This window comes from Oncorhynchus nerka, linkage group LG22, assembly GCF_034236695.1.
Source record: "Oncorhynchus nerka isolate Pitt River linkage group LG22, Oner_Uvic_2.0, whole genome shotgun sequence".
Lineage (NCBI taxonomy): Eukaryota > Metazoa > Chordata > Actinopteri > Salmoniformes > Salmonidae > Oncorhynchus > Oncorhynchus nerka.
In genome coordinates, this window is record NC_088417.1 from 52709727 (window position 1) to 52731824 (window position 22098).

At 42.8% G+C, this 22098-nt stretch overlaps 1 protein-coding gene across 4 annotated transcripts in view; it reads right to left on the bottom strand.

Annotated features, from left to right (window-relative positions):
- LOC115104759 (rho guanine nucleotide exchange factor 12-like) overlaps positions 1-22098 on the bottom strand; it is a 151709-nt gene that overhangs the window by 6175 nt on the left and 123436 nt on the right. For all 4 annotated transcript variants that reach the window (XM_065007236.1, XM_065007237.1, XM_065007238.1 and 1 more), the window contains 15 exons: positions 21578-21735; positions 19772-19918; positions 19542-19627; positions 18769-18894; positions 17808-17922; positions 13710-13810; positions 13017-13094; positions 11601-11676; positions 10427-10594; positions 9752-9839; positions 9336-9413; positions 9066-9160; positions 8652-8948; positions 5411-5716; positions 4549-4754 (listed from right to left, as the gene is read on the bottom strand). In XM_065007236.1, coding sequence (XP_064863308.1) covers positions 4549-4754; positions 5411-5716; positions 8652-8948; positions 9066-9160; positions 9336-9413; positions 9752-9839; positions 10427-10594; positions 11601-11676; positions 13017-13094; positions 13710-13810; positions 17808-17922; positions 18769-18894; positions 19542-19627; positions 19772-19918; positions 21578-21735 — 2125 coding nt within the window. The remainder of the gene's footprint in view (positions 1-4548; positions 4755-5410; positions 5717-8651; positions 8949-9065; positions 9161-9335; positions 9414-9751; positions 9840-10426; positions 10595-11600; positions 11677-13016; positions 13095-13709; positions 13811-17807; positions 17923-18768; positions 18895-19541; positions 19628-19771; positions 19919-21577; positions 21736-22098) is intronic.

A 22098-nucleotide genomic window follows, 5' to 3' on the forward strand; every position in this document is an offset into this window, starting at 1 on the left:
AATCTACAGATGAAGTCTGAAGTTTACATACACCTTAGCCAAATACATTTAAACTCAGTTTTTCACAATTCCTGACATTTGATCCTAGTACAAATTCCATCTTACGTCAGTCAGGATCACCACTTTAAGAATGTGAAATGTCATTAATAAATGCATTGATGACATTGGATTCCCACAGTGACAGTACGTACATATCCCAACCAGAAGCCATGGATTACAGGCAACATTCACACTAAGCTAAAGGCTAGAGCTGCCACTTTCAAGGAGCGGTACACTAACCTGGACACTTATAAGAAATCCCGCTATGCCCTTCGACAAACCATCAAACAGGTAAAGCATCAATACAGGACTCCTACTACACCGGCTCTGAAGCTCGTTGGATGTGGCAGGGGTTGCAAACTATCATGGATTACAAAGGGAAACCCAGCCGCGAGCTGCCCAGTGACACGAGTCTACCAGACGAGCTAAATGCCTTCTATGCTAGTTTTGAGGTAAGCAACACTGAACCATGCGTGAAAGCACTAGCTGTTCTGGACGACTGTGTGATCACACTCTCCGTAGCCGATGTGAGTAAGACCTTCAAACAAGTTAACATTCACAAGGCCGGAGGGCCAGACAGATTACCAGGGTGTGTACTCAGTGCATGAGCTGACCAGCTGGCCAGTGTCTTCACTGATATTTTCAACTTCTCCGTAACCCAGCCTGTAATACCTACATGATTCAAGCAGACCACCACAGTTCCTGTGCCCAAGAATGCCAAGTTAACCTGTTGAAGCTATGGGGGCGCTATTTCATTATTGGATAAAAAAAGCGCCCGTTTTAAGCGCAATATTTTGTCACAAAAAGATGCTTGACTATGCATATAATTGACAGCTTTGGAAAGAAAACACTCTGACGTTTCCAAAACTGCAAAGATATTATCTGTGAGTGCCACAGAACTGACGCTACAGGCGAAACCAAGATGAAACTTCAAACAGGAAATGAGCAGAATTTTTGAGGCTCTGTTTTCCATTGTCTCCTTATATGGCTGTGAATGCGCCCTGAACGAGCCTACACGTTCTGCCGTTTGCCCAAGGTGTCTGCAGCATTGTGACGTATTTGTTGGCATATCATTGGAAGATTGGCCATAAGAGACTACATTTACCAGGTGTCCGCCCGGAGTCCTTTGTCTAAATTGGTGCGTAATCTTCAGCTGCAGGCATTTTCCCATGGGATTCAGAGGGGAAAGCACACTTCCACGAACGATATATCATCGAAGAGATATGTGAAAAACACCTTGAGGATTGATTCTAAACAACGTTTGCCATGTTTCAGTCGATATTATGGAGTTAATTTGGAAAAAAGTTCGGCGTTTTGATGACTGAATTTTCGTTTTTTTTTGGTAGCCAAACGTGATGTACCAAACAGAACGATTTCTCCAATACAAAGAATCTTTTTGGACAAACTGAACATTTGCTATCTAACTGAGAGTCTCCTCATTGAAAACATCCGAAGTTCTTCAAAGGTAAATGATTTTATTTTAATGCTTTTCTGGTTTTTGTGAAAATGTTGCCGGCTGAATGCTAACGCTAAATGCTACGCTAGCTATCAATACTGTTACACAAATGCTTGTTTTGCTATGGTTGAGAAGCATATTTTGAAAATCTGAGATGACAGTGTTGTTAACAAAAGGCTAAGCTTGAGAGCTAGCAGATTTATTTCATTTCATTTCATTTGCGATTTTCATGAATAGTTAACAACGAGGCTGTACTCACGATCCCGGATCCGGGATGGCTCGACGCAAGAAGTTAACCTGCCTATCGCCCCGTAGCACTCAGAGGCTACACAATTGTAGCCATGAAATGGGAACACCCATGTGAGAATGCTGTTCATTGACTCATTGCTAAGCTAAGGACCCTGGGGCTGAACACCTCCCTCTGCAACTGGATCCAGGACTTGATGGGACTCCCCCAGGTGGTGAGGGTAGGTAACACATCCACCACACTGACCCTCAACACGGTGGCCCCTCAGGGATGCGTGCTTAGTCCCCTCCTGTACTCCTTGTTTTCCTATGAATGAGTGGCCGTGCACGACTCCTGGGGCGGCAGGGTAGCCTAGTGGTTAGAGCGTTGGACTAGTAACCGGAAGGTTGCGAGTTCAAACCCCCGAGCTGACAAGGTACAAATCTGTCGTTCTGCCCCTGAACAGGCAGTTAACCCACTGTTCCCAGGGTGTCATTGAAAATAAGAATGTGTTCTTAACCTCTTCAGTCGACCCTCTACTTTTTTGAACATTCTGTTAAAAATCGCGCAACATTTCAGTGCCCTGCTACTCATGCCAGGAATATAGTATATGCATTTGCTTAGTCTGTGTGGATAGAAAACACTCAGACGTTTAAAAAACTGGTTAAATCACTGCTGTGGCTTTACCAGAACGGCATTTACATCGAAAAGCACAGGAAAAACTGATCACTGAAAATGGGGAAAATATATCCATGCGCTACTTGAACCCATTGATAAACGTGAACCACAATTAATTGACTGAGGTTGCAGTACCTACAGCTTCCACAGGGTGTCTAGAGTCTTGTCATTTCCCTTCGAGTTTTTTCTTGGTCAAACACATACAGGACACCGTATCTAATCCGGTCTAGGACCGGATATTTTCGTTGAGTTTCTAGCCGGACATTTTTCCAGACGGACAGCTAATAATCTTTACATCGCCTCCTGATGAATTTTATCGCTTATTAACGTTTACTAATACCTAAAGTTGCATTACAAACGTATTTGAAGTGTTTTGTGAAAGTTTATCGTCGACTTTTTGAATTTTAAAAAAATGACGTTACGTTTTGAAACTATGTTTTTTTCGTTTATCACACAGTCTACATATAACGATATCTAGGCTTTATATGGACCGATTTAATCGAAATAAAGACCCAAATAGTGTTTATGGGACATCTAGGAGTGCCAACAAAGAAGATGGTGAAAGGTAATGAATGTTTTCTATTTTATTGTGCGGTTTGTGTAACGCCGAAATGCTAATTATTTTGTTTACGTCCCCTGTGGGTCTTTTGGGGTGTTGCATGCTATCAGATAATAGCTTCTCATGCTTTCGCCGAAAAGCATTTTAAAAATCTGACTTGTTGCCTGGATTCACAACGAGTGTAGCTTTAATTCGATACCCTGCATGTGTATTTTAATGAACTTTTGAGTTTTAACTAATACTATTAGCATTTAGCGTAGCGCATTTGCATTTCCAGAGCTCTAGTTGGGACGCAAGCGTCCCGGGTAGAAGCAACAGGTTAACTGACTTGCCTGGTTAAATAAAGGTAAAATTAAAATTAAGTTTGCAGATGACACGATGTGGTAGGCCTGATCACTGACGACGTTAAGGCTGCCTATAAGGAGCATGTCAGAGACCTGGTAGTGTGGTGCCAGGCCAAAAACCTCTCCCTCAATATCAGCAATACAAAGAAGATGATTGTGGACTAAAGGAAACAGAGGGCCGAGCGCACCCCCATTCACATCAACGGGGCTGAAGTAGAGCTGGTCGAGAGCTTCAAGTTCCTCTGTGTCCACATCAAAGGATCTATCATGGTCCAAACACACCAACAGAGTCAAAAAGAGGGCACGACAAACCCTCTTTCCCCTCAGGAGGCTGAAAAGATTGGGCATGGGCCCTTAGATCCTGAAAAAGTTTCTACCGTTGAGAGAATCTTGACTGGCTGCATTACCACTTGACATCCGACCGCAAGAGGGTAATGCATAGGGCCCAGTACAGCACTGGGGCCAAGCTCCCTGCCATCCAGGACTTCTATACAAGGTGGTGTCAGAGGCCCTAGAAGGCCCTAGAAATTGTCAAAGACTCCAACCACTCAAGTCATAGACTGTTCTCTCTGCTACTCCCAAGCTAGCGGTAGTGATGTACCAAGTCTGGAACCAACAGGACCCTGAACAGCTTCTACCACGAAGCCATAAGACTGCTAAATAGTTAACCAAATAGCTACCCGACCCTTTTTGCGCCAACTTTTTAGACTCATCACATATGCTGCTGCTACTGTTTTTTTATCTCACTTTATTTCTAGTTATATGTACCTCAATTGCCTTGTACCCCTGCACATCAACTCGGTACTGGTACCCCTTGTATATAGCGAAGTTATAGTTATTCATTGCATCTATTATTTTTATTACATTTTTTAAAACTTTTCTATAATTTCTCTATTTTCTTTCTCTCTGCATTGTTGGGAAGGGCCTGCACGTAAGTAAGCATTTCACTGTTAGTCCACACCTGTTGTTTACAAAGCATGTGACAAATACAATATGATTTGATTTTGTGCCGAAGCTGCCCTGGGTCATCCATCAAAGAGCCGTTAAAACTGACCTTAGATCAGACCTGGCTTCAAATACTATTTGAAATCTGTCAAATACTTTAAGTGTTTACTCTAGCCTGCCTGAAGTGCGAACACAATCAAGCACAGAAAGTATTTGAAATGAATTAAAATAGTATTTGAACCCAGGTCTGATCTAGGGGGGCAACTTCTTCATGGTACTCAAAGGGGGGTTGATGGTGTACCTTCAAGTGCTGCAGGTTGGCCTGCAGCAGGCGGATGTGGGTCATGACCTGACGGCTGAGGTTGGGGCCAGCATCCCCTGTCTGCGAGGATGAGGAGAGCAGCTTCTTCAGGTCGATGTCCGAGCCCCAATGGGCCCTGCCTCCACTCGCCTGACCGTCGTCGTCTGTGCTGCTCTCCCCCGAGCCCCCCAGGACAATGTAACTGCCTGAAAAGGGAGAGAGAGGGCGCAATAGTCTGATTTATTGCCGGGTCTTGTCCACTCTGCTCTAACGAGTAATGCATGGCTTGTGGTCATTGTAGAGGGAAACAGAGGACACATACATTTTCCTTAGAGCCTTATCCTTCAATGGCGGGGTCATAATATTTAGTTGCTTAAACAGTTCAAAAGATAGTCACATTTGTAGGAAGCAATTTTCTTATTTTATTTGAGAGTTTTTCTCGTGACCCCATTTTCAAATCAGGTGGCCCCATATGGGGTAGCGACCCTTAGCTTGGGAAATGCCGGTTTAGAGCCATAAAGCAGATCATCTCTGAAAAGTGTAAGTTATGCCCACCTGAGAACTTTTAACGTTCACAATTAAAAAGGAAGAACCTCACACATGCATAATGATATCATAAAACAGCTTGCTATAAAATCAATAAAACGGCTATAAACACAACTTGTTCAGCTATGAGGATATTTGAACAATACACATTACAGTGTGAATCCTATCCTCCGCTTAAGTCAAATTCAAACTTGTTCTCCTATTGACATCAAAACATGACTAAGTGAAAATTTGACTTAAGCAGAAGGGGATTGGCCACTAAGTTTTCTGCCCTCCCATGACTTGTCCAGCTCCCTGAATGTCCCAGTTGGCTCACCATAGTCCTCAGATGTCTCGAAGAAGCCTGTGTCCCCAGACGGGAGTTCTGAGGATCCTGGGGCACCCTCCTCCCTCCCCGCCGTGCCGTTCTCCGAGGAGCCAGGAGAGGATGCTGCTGGGCTCCTAGGGCCCGATGTACTGCTGTTGCTGTCCTCTGGGCCCCTCATTGACGTCGTCCTCAGCAGGCGGGCGCCATGGGCCAAGCCCTTTCTCTGCTCCTTCTCCTTCCTATTCTCATTGTTCTTGTCGCTGCCCTCCTCTCTGCTTGTCATGTGGTTGAGAAGGACCTGCCTCAGGGCTGCCACTAGGAGAAGGAGAGACAGAGGGCAGTTAATAAAACAAACATTTATTCAGAGGAACCCAATTGAGATCAGTCTCTCATTTACAATGATGCCCTGAGGACAAAAAAAGTCATCAAAACAACAAAAATATATAAAACTACAAAACAGCTACAGCATAAATACATTACCTCAGGTTATTACAACAATCAATTGAAACAATTGCACACTTCAGTGAACTAATTTAACTGAGTTTTAAACTGCTCTACTGGCATCAGGTAATCCAGGTGCAGTTTTTTTAAAGGTATTCCATAACTGTGGTGTGTTTTAAAGGTATTCCATAACTGTGGTGTGTTAACTGCTACATGGTCATGTCCATTAGGCCAATAAAAGTGTTGCGCGGTTGACTGACGGTTCAATTATTTCAATCCCTTTTTTCCCCTGTGAGCTCAATGCGCATATTGCAGTTTCTTTAGAGATAAATCAGATCCAGCCTGAGCTGTGCTATCGGCGACCCGTCATTCAGAGCAGGTGGGGCAGGACCTGTTTAGCTAAACAAAAATAAAAAAAAATGTGCATGTTATTCTGACATTAATTCATGTCACATATCAGTTTGCAAACAATGTAAAAAAAATTGCGTTAATTTTATTGTATTTAACCTTAACTAGGCATAAAGCCGCCACAATAAAGCCACATTCAAAGTCTCTTTCTTGAGTAAGGTATCTCCAAAATGCAGGTATTTCAGCCTAGCTTAGAGCTTTCTGTGGTGAAGGGGCAGCCAGCGGAATATACAGAGCGTAGACGTTGGTGATATTCTCTTGTTGCGCCGTGATTTGCTCAGTAATCTGTCACTCATCGGGACACTACGTCACCGCAGAATCTACAGAGCGAGCTAGGCAGTTCAAGCCCCTTGGGTGCTGCCATATATTTACATTACATTAGAAGTGCCCATCCAAGAAGGCTCAAGGTCATTGGCCACAGACAAAATGACGTCAAATCGCATATCTACCGCAGCTTTGATTGGACTGACCATGTTGCTAGGAAGCTAGACAAGCAGTCATCATCATGAATCACGTTGACAATCTACTGGCAAATCCTTTTCAATCCTTGTCATATGAAAAAAAAGTATGTATAAAAAGGTATCGGTGCTCATCGGCAATTGGACATAAACATTACACAACAAGTCGGAAATGGCAAATTCAACAATGAGTGGTTTGGAAGGAATCAGTGGACACCTGCAAGCGTCGCAAAGCAATCACTAGCCTGCTATTCAGTGGAGTGGGTGTGTGGTCCAAATCTGGGTTGAAGTTTTTTTTTCTCTTTTCCAAGCTTAAAAGGATAAACATTCACATGCAACACCATGGATGAGAAAAGGCTGAATACATTGGCCATGCTGTCAATCCAGCATGACTTCTGCCTGCGTTCAAAACAACTGGAAACTTGGAACTGGGAAATTTCGACTTCAGTGAGTTCAAGACAACTGGGAACTCTGAAAAAAACTAGCTCCGACTGGGAAAATATGTTCTGAACGGTCATCCAACTCAGAATTCCAAGCCGGGAACTCAGGCCTCTTTGTACAGCTGTGAATTTAAAAATAACTGATGTCATGATTTGACCTTGTTTCCCCCCCCAGAGTTCCCTGTTGTCTTGAAAGCACCCTTGATGACAAATGTTGCCCACAAGAACAACCGCCATGCCACCTTCCTGCTCAAGTGAGCACAGCACAACAATGTTGAGTCCAAAAATGTCTTGTATGCTTCTGCATAAATTAGCTCATGTGCTTTTCTTCACGAGGAGGAGATACTATATGTTGTTGGTTCTGTAACCATGTTTGCCAATGACAGTCTCTTCCCATTCAAATATTTGTTTTCAACAAAAAGTTCAGTAATAGACCCATGTAATTCCAGTTGATATTGCGAGGGTTGTTTTGTTTGCGCAATGCGCTGTCTATGCGTCTGGATCCTCGTGATTGTATTTTCCTTCAAATAGTAAGCGAACCGCACATCCATCCATCTCTCTCTCGAAGAGTCAAGGCCTCAATATCTTGCTGAATTTATCTGAACTAACATCTGAATTTCAGTCGGTGTCCATTTTGAAAGTGCTGAACAAATAGGCCTACCTCGTAGCAACTCGTTTGTTTGCACTTGCTTATACTTAGAGCTAAGTGTTAATTATATAAGAACAAACATGAATTTACTGAACATAAATGTAATACTGTTTGAATGGTTCAAAAGTCAACTCATGTTGGCGTTCATTATTATTAAGGACAATGAGGTTCTTATCGACTTACACAAATCCACAGGGAGTCAGTAGAAACCACATTTGTTTAAGCAAGTCTTGAGTTTGCCCCACCAAGATTTACATGCTAAAATCGCCACTGGCGATGTAGTAGGGAGTTGTAATTTTCAACAGGCCAATATTATACAAAGTGGTAATTAACTCCAATGACCATAATCCATTGGGCATCTACTTGCCTGGTCCGTGTTTTCTATAGCAGGCATAAAATAGAGGCAGAAGAATGCTCGACCGTAAGGGGATATAGAGCACAGCTGTTGCTTCGCGAGGTATCTCTACCTGAAAATACATGATCTAAGTGATTGATAGTTGGTATCCAAGCAGTCATAAAAGTATGCCTTATTTACTTTAAAAAACTACCAAATAATGATTTTGTCAAACAGCATATGCAGCAGCTCTATGATGGTTAATAAGCAGTCACTACAATCATGTGACCTTTATTAATAGTTTTATTCAGTGTTGTTACAGTATTCAGTCCAAAGTAATTGAAACCGAAATTGAAAACGGACAATTTTTTAATAATCGAACCAACCTCAAAAAGCACTAATCGCTCAGCACTGGACAATAAGAAACACATTTTTAGTTTCCGTAGCAAAACATTATGATAGTGTCATTCAATCGCTATGTGTCATATGGGTTTAACTAAGGCCAAGGTAGTAAACTCACAGGTTCTTAGGGCCTCCTCGGCTCTGGAGGGGGGCATGACGAAGGCATCATGGGGCTCCTGGTCATCGATGGCAATGCCTTGGCATGACCTCTCCTGGAGTAAGGGCAGTCTGTCTGCCAGCTCTCCAACCAGAAACGCTTCAACTTCCTCCTCGTCTACCTCCTCCACTTCCTCCTCTTCTCTTCTGTCTAGCAGTAGCGGCGACTCTTCTTCCTTGTCGTCTGATTTGATGCTGTCGAATGGGTTGATCGATGTGGGCGTGGGTTGCAGACCAGGCGAGGAAGTGACATATTTTTCTGGGGGACACAGAAACATGGGTAATGAAGTTGTTTTAAAGCTGCAAGAAGCATAGTCAAACTCACATAACTTTTCATAGGGTCGAAAAACTAGATTAAATGTTGTCTAATTGATACCTGCGAACTGGATACTTCCCGTGGAAAGGCGGTCTGGGTCTTTGCTCAGTTTGGGTATCCCTGTGCTGATCACCTCCACTGCGTCTCGCTCAGCACTGCAACACACATGAAAAATGCACACACGTAAATTATAAACTAAAGCGATGTGAAACGGGAGCCTTTTTTCATTTGACAGCAGAATATATAACAAGTTAAATATAAAAAATATATATATATTTATATATTATATATATATATATATAAATAGCCAAAAAAGGCCAGTTAACTTACTCGGTCTGAGGTAAAGGTATGATGTTGTGCGGTTTCGTCTTCATGGTGTCTGCCCTCTGCGTTATCAGACACTGCCACCTAGTGGATGGGAGGAGCTAATGAGAAACATAGCAACCAGAGAGATAAAAAGAGAGCCCATCCCGTCTTTCTGGCAAGTGCCATCTATCTCTATGAGAGCAACTTAGCCTGGAGGGACTCGACTTAAAATTAAAATAAAACCAAGAAAATGCTGCTTTTTCAGAAATATTACTTGGAGGACCCTTATTTCCCCCTAGAATCCTTCAACTGGAATTTCTGGAAAGCCTGGGAACTTTGATAAACTGTCCAGAATGTTTCAATCCTAGTTCCAGCCAGGTGACAACTGAATGGGAAGCTTGAATTAAGTGACTTTGGGATGAACAAACAAACAGACTTACGTTCTTTGCTCGGACACGGTCTGGGCCATTAGCTCGTAGATCTGGGCTCCGTTGTCGGACATAGACAGCACGAAGAAGGACTTGTTGTCTGTTAGGGGAATAGACAGCATATCATCAGAACATATATTATGACAGTCTGCTATGTTGTCTTTCCTCTCCAAAGCCCGCCAGATATAGCCTGGTGCCAGATCTGTTTGTGCTGTATAGCCAACTCCGATGTAGCCTGGTCACTTCAGTAAAACAGAATGTGAGCTACTGCAAGATCAAACAGGTTCCAACCAAACTTAGTCTAATGTCATTGTCATTCCAAACATGATGGTTGGCAAGACTGCACAAACACATCTGGGACCAGGCTACCACAGATATGATGCTTGAAGCAATTTGATTGGACATTGATTCCAAGAGACTTTTCATTGGGACCCAACATTAAGAATGTGACAGATAGAAATAGAGCATATAAAGCTGACACAAATCTCCATTCGGCATAACAGATGACATCTGTTCATCAAATGACATCTGTTCTACACAGAATTTGTTTAAACATTACACACTCCTGAACAACCCTCTTAATTAAAGTAAGAGGACGTGGCTTGTTAGTGCTTCCTTGTGTGTCTTATGTACTCCTGCAGAATGGATTTCCCTGTGGGGACAATAAACTGAATTCAATGGACTTACCGGTGGCCACCGAGCGTACCAGCACAGTGTTGAGCTTGATGATGGGGCTAAAGATGTGCTTGGTGTCGGCGGTGCCCGCCAGGTTCTTGCTGTGGCACTTGAGGACCAACCGCTCGTCCTGCTTCTGCAGCAGCACCAGGATGTCCTCCAGGAGCAGCGTGTACAGCTCTGAGGTCACAAGAGGAAGTTCAATAGTTAAAGGTCCAATGAAGCCATTTTTCTCTCAATATCAAATCATTTATGGGTAACAATTTAAGTACCTTACTGTAATTGTTTTGCAATTAAATTGGTAAAGAATTTGGCTAGGACTGTCTGAGAATGGTCTGAGTGGGAAACTGGAAATGAGCTGTTATTGGCAGTGAGGCTTGGACCTCTTTCTTATTGGTCTCTTTACTAATTTACGGCCTGGTGATGTCAGAAGTGTACTCATGCTACTTTTGGTTGATCAATTGGTAGTAATGTACGGGAACATTTGTATCGATCAAATTGATTTATAAAGCCCTTTTTACATCAGCCGGTGTCACAAAGTGCTATACAGAAACCCAGCCTAAAACCCCAAACAGCAAGCAATGCAGAAGCATGGTGGCTAGGAAAAACACCATAGAAAGGCAGGAACCTATAAAGAAACCTAGAGAGGAATCAGGCTCTGACGTGTGGCCAGTCCTCTTGGCTGTGCCGGGTTGATATTATAACAGATTATAACAGCCATGATGTTCAAACGTTCATAGATGACCAGCAGGGTCAAATAATATTAATCACAGTAGTTGTTGAGGATGCAGAAGGTCAGCACCTCAGGAGTAAATGTCAGTTGGCTTTTCATAGCCGAGCATTCAGAGTTAGACAGCAGGTGCGGTAGAGAGAATCTCTCAGTTCTGGCGTTTGATACAGAGGGCAGATGGTTTACAACACACAGAAAATCACTTACACTAGAGAGGACAAGCTAGTGCTTATGTAGGCTAAAACTAGCATGTGTACCCTTTTGTTTTCTACTGTATGTTGTAGCCTTCTTAGTTTTTCAGCATTACATGATGACAACTCAAGTGTACCAAAGGGCTAAGCTGAAAATGATATTAGACATTGTCCTAAAGGTAAAAAAAAATATATATATATAGACTCTACATTATCAACATTTCTACACCGCTAAAACACATTATGTTAAATTGTGGGCACCTACCGATTGTCTTGTCTTTGTTGACCTTCCAGGAGAGAGGTCCCTCATGCACCATCTTCCTCTTGGTCAGGTCCAGGCTCTACAGACACACACACACACACATTCATTTGATTTAACCCTTATTTTAACAGGTAAGTTGACTGAGAACACATTCTCATTTACAGCAACAACCTGGGGAATGGTGGCCATGATGGTATGATGGCCAGATTGGGAATTTAGCCAGGACACCAAGGTTTACACTCCTACTCTTACTATAAGTGCCATGCAATCTTTAGTGACCACAGAAAGTCAGAACACCAGTTCAACATCCCGTCGGAAAGACCGCACCTTACACAGGGCAATGTCCCCAATCACTGCCTTGGGGCATAGAGTGCCACATTATGAGTGATCATAACCATAAAACCTAGTGGTCAAACAGGGAAATGGTTCCAATCGTTTTTCCACCATTCAATTTGCCCATAGAGATTTTTAGAAAGACTTCAAATAATAATATTCTGTGTAGGCTTACCCTGGCGTGACGTTTTGATAACTGTGCAAATAGGACTAGGTGACTTTTATGAATATATTCGCCTGTATTTACCCCCCCAAAATTAAATGCTAATTGTCTGCCAATGTGGCTATCATAAAGAACCACAAATTCCATGATCTGGATGAGACTGACACCGAGGCAAATGTAAGAATCTCTGGATTAACTATCTAATGTTAGCTAAATTTAGTAATGAATAAATTGTCAATTCTGTGAATTATCTTGTGGAAGTTTTAAAATTGGCACAATACCTGTTAGCAAAGGTGTCAACTAGAGATGATGTGCAGGAGCTTGCAGGGATTTGTAGTCTTGCATGATGTCTACTTTGATGCTAATTAGCATTTTCAAATCTGAGAGTAAATAGAGAGGAATATATTGATAAAAGTCAACTTGTCCGAGAGAGATTTACATGGTTATCAAAACGTCACGCCAGGGTGAGCCTACACGAAACACAGCCCTTATTTTAAGTGATTCTAATATCCCCTATGGGAAAAAACGATTGGAACCATTTCCCTGTTTGAATGCTAGGTTTTATGGCCTCCACTGTGGGCTCTATTGGGATATTTTATTTTGACCAGAGGAAAGAGTGCCTCCTACTGGCCCTCCAACACCACTTTCAGCAACATCTGGTATCCCATCCAGGGACTGACAAGGACCAACCCTGCTTAGCTTCGGAAGCAAGCCAGCAGTGGGATGTAGGGTGGTATGCTGCTGACGACACTGACACGCATGTACACAAAGAGACCACGCCAGCGCACACATCGAAAGCTGTATGCCAACTGGGGTTGTTGCCAATGAGCATATGTCATTAATCAACTTCCCTGATCAAACAAAGGTACATGCATGTAAATAAATGGTGAGACAAGTGGAGGAATAGAGGAGTTGAGTCTCACCTTGAACTCTGAGATCATTGGGTTCTCACTCTGTTTGAGTGAGGACAGGTCCAGGCGTCTTTGGTAGTCCTCTAGCCTCTGTAGGGAGAGGAGCACACAGACTCATCAGCACTGGCTAGACAGGACCTATTCAGTCCGTTCACTGATATATTGTGGTAGAAATGTGGCAGGCATAAGAGTTGCACTGTTTACTATATTTGACATGAATACTGTTTACACAGGAAACTCATGTATTTGTTTAAGCATTTACTATAAAATAGAAGAGAACCCATTTGGTGTTAGGCTGTGCTCCTTCAGGTGAGCTCACTGCCAGAGCAATACATCAATTATTAACATTTGAATACAATTTGAGGCTGGGGTGGTGGTGGACTAGCAGAAAACAGACAACGCATAGCAGGTGGCAGCAATAGTTACAGGAGCAGAAATATTAAGCAGAAAAGACAAACCAATCGCATAGCTAGGATATGTGTGCACAACTGGTCAATTTAAATAGAATGCCATATTAAGGTAGGAAGTGTTGTTTGAATCCCTTTATCAGTTTCCCATCTGAACTGGCTTCGCTTAATTTTGCTTTGCCAAACAGTTTTCCACTGATTCATTTAATATCCACCATCAACATGACAACTGTTGGTGTAGCTCAGAGCTGTGGACATGTGTCTAGTCCCAGTGGTTCTCCTCTCCATAGTCAGTTACCTGTTTGTTCTCTGCCTCTTTCACTGTCTGGTTGACATAGTTGAGGATCTTCCTGCAGCACTCCCCGGCCCTCTTCACCTTGTCCCTCTCCACTGCATCCTCTGTCAGAAAACCCCCCCACAAATTGATGATATCAGTCTTATGGATCGGATGACTGGTTTTGCCAATGTACTTTGTCGGACCTGCCAGTAGTGCAGGACAGAGGCTATGCCCAGTGTGCGCTCATGACCTGAGAAAGGGGGAGGGAGTATTTATGGATGTAATATTTAGTTGTTTAAATCCAAAAATGCATTCTGATTGTCATAAGGTGGGGTCAAATTGACCGTTTTGTTTTGTCACAGAAAGGGATCAAATGTGTTTAACTTTTCCAGACAGCTACAGCTAATAATAAGCTAGCTAGTAGCTAATAGCGTTACATTTTGGTAGCGGCAAGCTGAATAATTAAAGCTGGCTAATCAGCATGGATATCCGAAAATGGCTGGGTACTGCCAAGAGCAGTCGAGTGCGATGCCAAGCTCACCGAGCAGCCTGCTGGGCCAACCACCGAGGTTGAGGGGCCTAGCAGAAAATGTAATACCACTCATCCCCCACGCTGCCTGCTGACCAACAAGATTGAGAAGAAACAGGGCCTAGCACCAGCAGGATGAGGGCGACAACACAACAAGCACCTGCACCTCCGTTACTCCAGCCACTAGCACCTGACGACCTGTTGGATCTAACCAAAACTGAACCAGTGGAAGCAGTTTATTGATTCTTGCAAAGTGAAATTGTAACCACAGCCCCACTCAGTGCTCTTCAAAGTTACGGCGGGGCGGGCCTTTGTCAGCAATTCCGACTGTGCTGTTGTCACTGGAACATGGATTCGGATAAACATTTGGGACATTTTTATTTCACCTTTATTTAACCAGGTAAGCAAGTTGAGAACAAGTTCTCATTTACAATTGCGACCTGGCCAAGATAAAGCAAAGCAGTTCGACACATACAACGACACAGAGTTACACATGGAGTAAAACAAACATACAGTCAATAATACAGTATAAACAAGTCTATATACAATGTGAGCAAATAAGTGAGAAGGAGGTAAAGGCAAAAAAAAGGCCATGGTGGCAAAGTAAATACAATATAGCAAGTAAAACACTGGAATGATAGTTTTGCAATGGAAGAATGTGCAAAGTAGAAATAAAAATAATGGGGTGCAAAGGAGCAAAATAAATAAATTAATTAAATACAGTTGGGAAAGAGGTAGTTGTTTGGGCTAAATTATAGGTGGGCTATGTACAGGTGCAGTAATCTGTAAGATGCTCTGACAGTTGGTGCTTAAAGCTAGTGAGGGAGATAAGTGTTTCCAATTTAAGAGATTTTTGTAGTTCGTTCCAGTCATTGGCAGCAGAGAACTGGAAGGCGGCCAAAGAAAGAATTGGTTTTGGGGGTGACTAGAGAGATATACCTGCTGGAGCGTGTGCTACAGGTGGGAGATGCTATGGTGACCAGCGAGCTGAGATAAGGGGGACTTTACCTAGCAGGGTCTTGTAGATGACATGGAGCCAACATGGAGGCCAGCCAACGAGAGCTGCAGGTCGCAATGGTGGGTAGTAATGGGGCTTTGGTGACAAAACCGGATAGCACTGTGATAGACTGCATCCAATTTGTTGAGTAGGGTATTGGAGGCTATTTTGTAAATTCGCCAAAGTCATTGGTAGGATGGTCAATTTTACAAGGGTATGTTTGGCAGCATGAGTGAAGGATGCTTTGTTGCGAAATAGGAAGCCAATTCTAGATTTTTTGGATTGGAGATGTTTGATATGGGTCTGGAAGGAGAGTTTTCTAACCAGACACCTAAGTATTTGTAGTTGTCCACGTATTCTAAGTCAGAGCCGTCCAGAGTAGTGATGTTGGACAGGCGGGTAGGTTCGATCGGTTGAAGAGCATGCATTTAGTTTTACTTGTATTTAAGAGCAATTGGAGGCCACGGAAGGAGAGTTGTATGGCATTGAAGCTTGCCTGGAGGGTTGTTAACACAGTGTCCAAAGAAGGGCCGGAAGTATACAGAATGGTGTCGTCTGCGTAGAGGTGGATCTAGAGCAATGTGCGAAAATCTAGAGCAATGTGCGAAAATTCCTTCTCCGCTCTGAAGAACGTATTCAGTGAACACAGAATGTTACATCAACGAAAAGCCCAGCTTGTCTAGCTGGCATTTGATAGGGGGCCTGACAAGTACATTTCGCCAGGAAGGAAAATGGAATCAGAAACTTCATGAGATTAAACACAACATGGAGGAGGCTGCAACTTGTGTAAATGGTAAGCTACAACCTTTATGGGCCTCTGTGCCAGAATGATGAATTAATTGATTTTCCCTCATGTACGCCTACTATTTGTTTGGCGGATATTTTTTATGTCACAGTTTTAGATGTTTTGGCAGTGCATCCAACGTTATCCTTTCATCGCACTGACTGGTGGTAGCCTTCTTTCCATGGTCCTGAATCAATGGTTATGGTGTGTGCTGTTTAAATGAGCGCATCTTGGGCTACCAGTCTCCGTGGGCTTTTCTTCAACATTGCGTGTTTTCTTGTGTACAATAGTAAAACTATACCTTATTTGTTTTTGTTAATTTACAGATAGCCAGGGGCACACTCCAACGCTCAGAGATCATTTGCAAACAAAGCATTTGTGTTTAGTGAGTCGGCCAGATCAGAGGCAGTAGGGATGACCAGGGATGTTCTCTGTTTAGTGAGTCGGCCAGATCAGAGGCAGTAGGGATGACCAGGGATGTTCTCTGTTTAGTGAGTCGGCCAGATCAGAGGCAGTAGGGATGACCAGGGATGTTCTCTGTTTAGTGAGTCGGCCAGATCAGAGGCAGTAGGGATGACCAGGGATGTTCTCTGTTTAGTGAGTCGGCCAGATCAGAGGCAGTAGGGATGACCAGGGATGTTTTCTTGGTAAGTGTGTGAAATTGACAATTTTCCTATATCCAGTTAAGTACTTTTGGGTGTCAGGAAAAATGTTTTAAAAAATCTTTAGGAATGTAGTGAAGTAAAAGTAAAACATTTTCAAAAATATAAATAGTAAAGTACAGATACCCCAAGAAACTACTTAAGTAGTACTTTCAAATATTTTAACTTAAGTACTTTACACCACTGCAAATGAGCTACTGCCATGTAGGACATTTCACATCAGCTATTACTATAGAATATGCACTTAGTTTGATTTAGTTTGATTTAGTTTTCCTTACTGAAACTCTCCCACACAGAAAATATTGCGCCCCTGGAGAAGTGGCGGCTTGGTTACGCTCATTGCGTCGTGTGTCAAAATCGACAGAAACGAAGCCTATAGTTCTAATTATTGAAGTTTAAGCGATGAAGCCTGTAAGAATATTTGACAAGCTAGTGGTGCTCACCCTTTCGAGTTGATCTGTGCGTGTTGGTAGGCGCAAATTATGTGTAGGCCTAATGCAGCTATGGTTGCATTTCGGGTGCACATGTCGTAGTGGGGTGCATACTGTATCTTTATTTTGTTATTATATAAAGCTACGGTTGTTGATGTGAACGGCTACAGTTTAGATACATTTTGTATATTTGAACAGTAGTAGGACTAACCCACCTTGTGTTATTAAGGCGCTAAAGCAATACTAGTAGTTGTGCCCTTCCATGGATTTAAAATGCCTCCTCAGGCATGTCACCCTGGAGCTGGGCCTGCAAATAAGTGCAATGCAGTCTTATGGAGTGGGCCAAATAAGTGCTCTACAAGACCAAGAATGTGAAGGGATGGGATGATGATGCCGGCTTCATTTATAGCCTAATCTTCAGAATAATTTCTTCTTCAGATTTTACGATCTCTGGTTGTAAAAGTAGCTAAATCTGCAGTGCTGCCATTGAAAAAGGCCTTTAGTTCAGTAATGTTATTAAATATTAGAAGATCATAGGGCTTGGAAATAAACCCCTCTTCAATCAACCATAAAGAAATGCAATACTTATCTTCCAACAGGTGGACTCAGAAGAAGAGAGATACAACTTATTCCAAATTCTTTTCAGGCCCAAGTCTCAATTTTGAATAGTTGTGTGGACAGACATGGTGTTTTCTAGTGGTGTCTGTCTACTGTACCTGTGTACTTGGCTATGCTCTCCAGCAGCAGTGGATACTTGGTCAGCCTCTGCATCTCCACTGGAATGATATCCTTCAGCTGCAGTCTGCGACACAGACGGTTGCTCTCAGCCTCCTACGGGACGGGACACACACCCGAGTCAATACTACAGTCACTCACTCCAGGTCATCTCAGTTCATCCATGTCTCGAATCTCCCCATCTATAACTGAGCTTGTATGGTTACGATGATGCCCTCTAAGTCGCGCTTGAGGGAGTCAATAACGTTGTATTGTTCTATATTGAATTGCAACGTGTAGTGCAGTATAGTATAATACTGTATATTGCACTACATTAGTATAGTATAATAAAGTATTGTATAGTACATCATAGTATAATAGTATAACATACCATAGTTTAGAAAAGCATAGTATATAGTTTGGTATTCATGGGTTGCACCTCACGTCATTGTTCTGAACATTCTTAAGACGGCTCATCCATGGGGCTAATGATTGTTTAGTCTAAATTACACTATAGTGGCTTGGAAATACGATGACATTGCTAAAGTAGGTGAATAGTTAGTAGGAAACAAAAAATTATATTAGGATGTCGTCAAATTTAATTTAAACAATATTGTCATTCACAATAGAAAAGTTAGCTAGCTAAAATCCGGTGCTTTCCCCTCAATCTTTACCTATCTAGCTAACGTTATACTACATCTAAAGTCAATCTGACGATCACAAGTCAATCACAATGATGACAACAGTCATTTTATTTCTACAAATGTTTAGCTTCCTATAGAAATCTATAGTGTGTCCAAGCCACTATGATGCACTTCAGACAAAATCTAAATTAGCAGCAATTATGAAAGCATTGAGTAGAACGTCCAGTCCTCAAGACAACCTTCACAACAAAATTGTGACGCACCATGCAACCCATGACTAGTATAGTATAATATAGTATAGTTAAGTATATTGTCGTACCTGCATAAAGGAGGTGAAGCGCTGGTCCTTCTTCTGCCGGGTCTTGATGAGTTCCAGGGCGAAGGGCTGGTTACTGCAGAAGGTGCCCACCGCCCGCTTGATCTTCTCCTCCTCGCCATCACTGAACTACACATGCACACACAGAAAGACATGGTAACATGTGCAAAAACACATACGCACGGAGGGACATGGACACACCCGTATGCACATGGACACAACCGTATGCACGGAGGGACATGGACACACCCGTATGCACATGGACACAACCGTATGCACGGAGGGACATGGACACACCCGTATGCACATGGACACAACCGTATGCACGGAGGGACATGGACACAACCGTATGCACGGAGGGACATGGACACACCCATACGCATGGAGGGACATGGACACACCCGTATGCACGGAGGGACATGGACACAACCGTATGCACGGAGGGACATGGACACACCCATACGCATGGAGGGACATGGACACACCCATACGCATGGAGGGACATGGACACACCGTACGCATGGAGGGACACAAAGACAAACACACGCACGGGCATGGACAGACAAACACACACACGTACACAGAAAATGACACGCGCGCACACACACACACACAACAATGTTATCCCAATGGCTTTTGGATGTACAGTAATACTCCCCCCTCTCCTTTCCTGCAGTGACGGAAAGTTTGTCCCAAATGGCCCATAGGGCTCTGGTCAAATGTAATGCACTATAAAAGGGAATAGAGTGCCATTTAGGATGCAAGTCTTTTCTTACCCAAGCTAGTAGATCGTCTCCTATCAGGTCTATCACTGACGTCTCGTTCTTCTTCCGAATGACTGTCACCTGTTCTGTAATCGACACTAGGGAGGAAGAGAAAAGCGATTACATGAGATGAGATAGCAAGGATTGCTAAGGTCCATATCAATGATTTAGGAAGTGAAAATGGAAGTTTGGATTAGCCCTGAGAGAAGAGTTTAACCGACACTGACATACACACAGCGTACCATGTAGCTGGACAATCTCCTCTAGGTTAGTAAAGATGTGTTTAATGTCTCCAGGAGGCAGGATGCTGTCTCGGGTTAGTTTCTGGTAGAACACGTTATCCAGAACCTTCAACATCCTCAGGTGGGCTCGCTCTGTGTAGAACAGCTCTGTGGAGACACGCACAAAGTCAGACCCAAAGTATGAAACAGAACAAGACGGCTGTCAGCACATTCTAAAGCTATGCAGGCCTATGACATCAGCCACTAGTGTATTTTATACAACGGGTGTGTCTAATCGTAATCCTAAATCCGTGATGTTAAAATGCTTATTTCCTCTGTTCCATCTGACTGCACAATCCACTGTCTCATCAGCCCAGACAGGGAAGTTATAAACTTGATCTCCACTATAAAAAGCATCTAGACATTATCTCACATTTCTTTTAGACTAACATTTAGTTTTCAACAGCAGAGATTTCTATAAACCTTGCTGTCTGTCTCTGAGATTTGCAACATTGTTTCAATGAACGTGTAGGGGTCGCAAGAGAGAGGCAGGCAGAGTGTCTCAGCCATTCGAAATCATGAATGAGCTGGCATCATTTTTATGGATATATACAAAGAAATGTCAATTGAAAAAAGGTCAAACGAAACGAAGTGCAGCTAGTTTGGAGTCTTTCCAGCTTCAGTTTGAAGTTATTGTGTTGTGCAGAGGCTAACTCCTCTGAACAACAGTGTTCTAACGAGAGAGCACATTTTCTATGCCAGGCGAAATCGTTCCTCATTAGCTTATTGCTATCGATGTATCCAAATAAATGTCACTAGAAAACAGCTTAAACTAATGCAGCTACTGTTGTTATTCTTTCTGCACTGTTTGGCGTGACTGTAAGTTAGCCGTTGTTGGCTAGCTAGCAAGCAAAGGATTAGAACGTTGCCAGCCAGTATGGCAATGGAACATTTAGAACGAATGACTGGGTCGCGTCCATAGATACAGAACCAATAGAACAAACGACCAGCCGGCTTGGGTAGCAACCTTAGATTTGTTTTGGGACTATATGTTGAGGAAGGATGAAATAGTATGAATAAATTCATCAAAATAAAGTTTATGAAAATATGTCATTAGGTCATCAATCATTATTTGAATATGTTGGTAACCCATTGTATAACAGTGATAATGCCCTCGAAGCCGGTGTTTAGAGGATATATTGGCACAGTTTGCAATATCCGTGCCAATATATCCTCCAAACCCCGGCTTCGAAGGCATTGTCACTTAAATGTATCTTTATGGTCATAAACTAGGTGGAACCCATCTTCTTCCCAATAGATGGCATCATTCTAATGTGACTGCATCTGACTTAAGACAATGAGGTGGAAACAAGATTTTCTTTTGGGATTGAGGCCTGCAAATCCCCTGGTGTATCAGGATCTACACAACATATGTGGACGAATTTGGACACTTTCTTTCGAAAACATCACACAAACTTTAGTTGTTTGTTGTTTAGCTAGTGGATCTACAATCACTGATACTCATAGTGAAAAAGTTCACCACTTGAATGGACACAGTAGCCTTGGTCATGGACACAAACTCAAATAACTAATTAGGTCAGGCTGGGGCGGCTAGGATATAAAGCTATGTATGAAAATAGAGAACAAATTCTAATCCAGCACATCATACTTGCCATCTCAATAACAATGTCTCTTAACAGCTAACATGGCTTGCAATATTCAACAAATCTATCTTCAGCAGACTGATAGCATGAAACTACTCGATCTGTATGATTGATCCCCAGGCAGCTGTACATTATGTGGAAGAGAAATGGTTACCGGCCTCACCGTTGATGACTTCCTGTCTCTTGATCTCCTGTGGCGTCAGGCCCGCCAGGACCTCTCGGCTGACTAGAGTCTGCCAGTTGGGAGAGTCCTGCTTGCACTCGATCTCATTCCCCAGGTCGTCCTCATTCGGCACATCTGGACAGCCTAAACCCTGCATCCTGACATGAGAACAACAAGTCGCTGATGATGACACCTGGATTGTGTTCATTAGGGCATGCAGTGGCAACATTTTTTCAACGGAAAATGAAAACAAGCATTTCTTATTGGATAAGAGTTCAGGGTGTCCCTCCCTGTTTCAGTCAGTCTTCTTCTGGTTGGTTTTATTTACCTTTACCTAATGAACACGTCCCTGGGGCCATTTAAACAACATTAAAGCGCAAGTCTCCGATTAAGATCAATGTGTGATTAATTGGGAAAGTTACCAAGTTACTAAGTGCAGATGTCAAGCCTTTAATAATAGGTTGAGAGAGGTGGACTAGTAACTCAATCAATTCTATTCAAAGATTTCGATGGAGTTAAGA